The 5013-nt window shown below is 46.0% G+C and overlaps 1 protein-coding gene across 1 annotated transcript; it reads right to left on the reverse strand.

The window, feature by feature from the left end:
• Nucleotides 1-503: 503 nt before the first annotated feature.
• LOC137573484 (uncharacterized) lies at nucleotides 504-1337 on the reverse strand. The gene has a single exon (XM_068285411.1). The coding sequence runs from the start codon at nucleotides 1335-1337 to the stop codon at nucleotides 504-506; it is 834 nt and encodes a 277-aa protein (XP_068141512.1).
• Nucleotides 1338-5013: the final 3676 nt, after the last annotated feature.

Here is a 5013-nt window from a genome sequence, read left to right on the forward strand (position 1 = left end):
TTTTTGTAGATTGTTTGTTGTAGCTTGTTTGTTGTAGCTTGTTTGTTGTGGGGGACATTATTCTTGTCTATATAATGTTCCTCACACTCCCCCCTTCTTCGGGAGGGATTTGCCCTCCCCTGTCCCTTGTACCTTGTGTTTGTTTTCTGTATATATATTTTCCATTCTCGTATTTGTGCATTTAATATGTTTGCCTTTGTAGCTTTGGCATGTGTTTTTGCTTGTTTTGTGTTCTTCTTTGTTTTTGGCTTGTCTTTTGCTTGTTTTGTGCCTTTTTTCTCGCATCTTTTATTGGCCAATTGGCATCTTCTAATGTTGGCGATTACTGAGTATCTTTTCTTAACTGTTGTCGGATTAGGGCATCTTTTCATTGTTTTTTTTTTTTTTTTTGGCCCGTTCCGCATCTTTTTTTTTCTTACTTACATCTAATTATCCTACTTATTATACCCTCCTTTCCCTATCTACTGTTGCTGTTGTTGCTGCTGTTGTTGTTGCTGTTGTTGCTACTGCTGTTGTTGTTGCTGCTGCAGTTGTTGTTGCTGTTGTTGCTGCTGCTGTTGTTGTTGCTGGTTCACAGCCTCTGCCAACCTTTCCCTGGCCCTCCCTAGCTCGGCTTGTTGCTGTTGCCACTTCATTGCCTCTGCCAGCCTCTCCCTGGCCCTTTCCAGCTCGTCTTGTTGCCGCTGTTCCCACGCCAGCAGATCCCTCTCCGCCTCCTGCTGCTGCAGGATCTGCTGGCGCCACCAACTCATCCATTGGTGGCATTCCATCATGGCATGTTCGGACTCCTCATCTATCCTCTCTGGCTCGAGTGGAGGTGGGCTGGCTACTCCATCAGCCGCACCTTCATCAGCCACGGCCATCTCAGCCGTTTCACTGGCTTCTGACCTTGAGTCCACCATGTGAAACGGCGTTGGTGGCCGCGCTGGCTCCCACAATCTTGCCGGCGGCTCGTATGCCTCGTTCTGCTCCCACGGTGCATAGTCAGCTGGGCTGCTTCGGCCGCTACTTGATTCATCCGCCAACTCGTTCTCCGCCATGGCTATCACCTCGCCCAGCTCTCTCCACATTTCGTCGTCTCCTTCCTCCTCCTGGTGGCCCGGGTCCATCGCCGACTCTGCCTCGCTCTCTCCTGACCCGTAGCCACTGTCCTCTACGTCCTCATCGTTCTCCTCGTCCGATGAGGCGGCGATTACCGGATCCATCATATCCGGCTCATCGTCGTCGGACTCCTCATCGGACCAATGCCAGTCACCGCGTTCCATATTGGCCCGCGGTGCCGCACCTCGTCGAGCTACGCCTTCATCCTGGGCAAAATTTGCATTAAATGCGTTCATGTTTTCTTTGTGTTTTTTTTCCTTTACTCGCCGAGTGATAAACTTTGAGTGTTTCCTGATCCTGACACTTGCACGCATGAAACCTCGCCTTTCGGTCATTTCTTTGATATTTACCGATATTTAGGATTTCTCCTCCTTGCCCTTGTTCTCTTGGCATATTTTAAAACGCCGAGATGCTCCACCATTATATGCATAGTATCATGCGCATGTGTATGTGTATTGCGGTGACTCATCACTACATACGTCATATCGTGCGTATGTGTGGATGCGTAACATCATGCGCCTGTGTGGGTGCGTTTTCCCCTCTCTTTTCGCGGTGTGTGCGCATATGTATTGGTGCTGTCCCCAATCGTTCTATCTCTGGTTTTTTTTTTCTATTATGCCTGCATATTGTTTGCATCGTTACGATATTCGGGTATCCGTTACCAGTTTCTAAATTCGTTTTCGCATGCTTGTATATGTGTCATTACGATATTCGCACATCTTCATTGTGATCTGCGATGCGGTTTGCAACTTTGCTATAATTTGTTTCTGATGCGATGCGTTTTTAGATTTTCAGCTCTAAGTCATGTTTTCAGTTCTCTGTCCAGCCGGCCGGTCTGTGCAGATTTTCTCGCCGCCATGTCATTTGAGTCGTCCATCCTCATCGCTCATCACTTTTCGTGCCATCCGCTTCTTCGCATATTTGTTGCTTCAGTTGGCTGATGTGTGCTTGTCTGGTTTTTTTCGTTTCTTTGTGCCGTATTTTGCATATGACCGGAGATGCAAAGCCTATCACTTCATATGGGCCTCCAAACTTTGGTGCCAGCTTTGCTGCGAATCCTTCTGCAGCATTTGAAAGGTGGTGTTCTTTTGCCCATACCGTTGCTCCGATCACTGGTCTCCATTCTCTTCGTCTCAGATTGTAATGGCGGGCCTGATCCTGTGCAGCCGTTTCCAGATTTCGCCGTATTAGTTCGAACAGCTCTTGCATTTGTTTTACCTTCGCGTCTGGTGGTATCGTTTGCTTCCCTGTGCCTATCGTGACATTATCGTATAGTGCACCCGGCATTCTTGGTTCTCGCCCCTGTATTACATACGCTGGCGTGAATCCTGTTGCCTCTGATTGGCTTGTATTCACTGCTAGAGTTATTTCTGGCCAACTTTCATCCCAGTTGCGTTGATTTTCCCCCGTAAACTGAGCAATCATTGTTTTTACTGTTCTATTTGCTCTTTCGGTTGGATTTTCTTGTGGCGTATACGGTGCTGTCAGTTGGTGTTGGCATCCCCATTCTTCTAACATTTTTTTGAATATCCTGCTAGTGAATTGAACTCCATTGTCCGTTATCACCCTTTTTGGAGCTCCGAATCGAGATAGTATCCTCTCTCGAAAGGCCTTAACTAGACTTTCTGCAGTTGCCTTCCGCATCGGTATCAGTTCTGTCCATTTCGAAAACCTGTCAATGATTACTAGTAGCATCGAATTTCCGTGTTTCGATCTTGGCAACGGTCCTACAAAGTCAGCGCATACTGTAGCCCATGGTTCTTCCGGAATTTGTGTTAGCATCTTTCCCGCTGCCTGCTGTTGGCTGGGTTTATATTGTTGGCATATCGTACACTTTCCTACAAATGTCCTGATATCTCGTTGCATTCCTGGCCAGTAATATCTTGCTGCAGCCCTGGCAGTAGTTCGCCTGCTCCCTGTATGCCCTGCTGTTGTTGCCGTGTGGTTTTCGGCCATTACTTGATCACGTAGTGTTTTTGGCACACATAGTTTCCAAGCTACCACTTCTTCTTGGCCTGCTCTGTGCGGAATGTTCCTGTATACCTGACTATTTTCTATAATGTAATCCGGATATTTCTGTGGTTGTTGTTTTATTTTTCCCATTATGTCTTGAATCCACCCACACTCATTGTTTGCTTGTCTTAATCTGGCACCATTATCTATTATTCTTTTGCACCCTTCCATTGGTTGCCTTGACAAAGCGTCTGCGACAATGTTTAATTTGCCCTTTCTGTATGCTATTTCGAAATCGTATTGTTGCAGTTCCAGTGCCCATCGGGCTATACGGCCCGTAGGGCATTCTATGCTATTCAACCATTTCAACGCCATGTGATCTGTTACCACTTTAAATCGGTATCCTTCAAGGTATGGTTTTAGTTTGCGTATTGCCCATACTATCGCTAGGCATTCCTTTTCTGTTGCCGAATAGTTCTTTTCCGCTGGGTTTAATTCTCTTGACAGGTATGATAGCACTCTCTCTCCATCCTCAGTGTTTTGTACCAATATGGCTCCTAATCCCATGTTACTTGCATCCGTCTGGAGCACAAACGTTTTTGTGAAGTCTGGACATGCCAATACTGGGCCACTCGTCAGCCTTTCCTTTACAGCATCGAATGCTGCCTGATGCTCCTCTCTCCAGTGCCACTTTGATCTCTTCTTTAGTAGTTCGTTCAATGGGTGTGTAAGTGCTGCAAAACCTGGTACGAACCGTCTGTACCAGGATGCCACTCCTAAGTACTGGCGTAATTCCTTTGTGCAAGTTGGTGGTTCTAATTGGGCTATTGCGGCCACCTTTTCGGGGTCCGTTGCAATACCGTTTTCTGTCACCAAGTGGCCTAGAAATTTTAGCTCCTTTCTAAAGAATTGGCACTTCTCGGCATTAATTCTCAAGTTTGCTTCCTTCAATCTCCTGAACACTTCTTGTAGATGATTCATGTGTTCTTCGATTGTTTTGCTCACTATCACAATGTCATCTTGGTATGCGAATGCGTTTGGTATCATTTCTGGGCCAATGACTTGGTCCAGTGCGCGTTGGAAAGTTGCTGATGCTGAGTGTAAACCGAATGGCATTACTTTCCATTGGAATAACCCCTTCCCTGGGACTGTGAATGCCGTCATTGGTCTGCTTTTTTCTTCTAACGGAATCTGCCAGTATCCGTCCTTCAGGTCTAGGCTGCTTATAAATTTCGCTTCACGTAGTTGGTTTAAGATGTAGTCGATGCGTGGCATTGGGTATGCATCTTTTATAGATTTTGTGTTAATCTGTCTAAAATCTACGCATAATCTCCATTTTCCCGTCTGTTTCTTTCTCACCATCACTATGGGTGAGCTATAATGGCTTTGTGATGGTTCGATGCATCCCATTGTCAACAGTTCATCGACCTTTGTGTTGATTTCTCCCTGTATTTTTGGATTCTTTGGGTAGTATCTTTGTTTTATTGGGATATCATCCTTCATCGTTATGCGATGTATCCCCACTTTTGACAGTCCCTTCACTTTCCCTAATTCCTTCAACTCCTGATTTAGGAAACTTTGTATTTCTTGTTGGTCACTGTTCTGAGTGACCATGATGGATATTCTTTCTACCAGCCTGCCCTGTATTCGCTTGACTGTCGGTATTAGCACTTTGTGGCCTCCACACGATATCTCTGTGTTCATAATCCGGAGGAAATTCCAACCTAGTATCAACGCATCCATTCCTTCTGGCATGACCAGGAATGGCATGTGGATTTCCTTGTCCCCAAATCTCACGTATCCTGTCCATTGCTCTTCAATGTCTCGTACCTTTCCGTCTGCCATGTATACCTGTTTGTGTGTGTTCTCCCATTTTCCCTTATTCCTCACTGTTTCCAACATCTGCTTGCTGATGAAAATACTCGTGGCTCCGGAGTCAATTGTCGCTTTCATCTGGAC

Source organism: Drosophila tropicalis, unplaced genomic scaffold (assembly GCF_018151085.1).
Source record: "Drosophila tropicalis isolate 14030-0801.00 unplaced genomic scaffold, ASM1815108v1 contig_409, whole genome shotgun sequence".
Taxonomy (NCBI): Eukaryota; Metazoa; Arthropoda; class Insecta; order Diptera; family Drosophilidae; genus Drosophila; species Drosophila tropicalis.

Coding starts and splice junctions, on each gene's coding strand:
- LOC137573484 (XM_068285411.1), bottom strand. CDS start 1,337: ATGAACGCATTTAATGCAAATTTTGCCCAGGATGAAGGCGTAGCTCGA.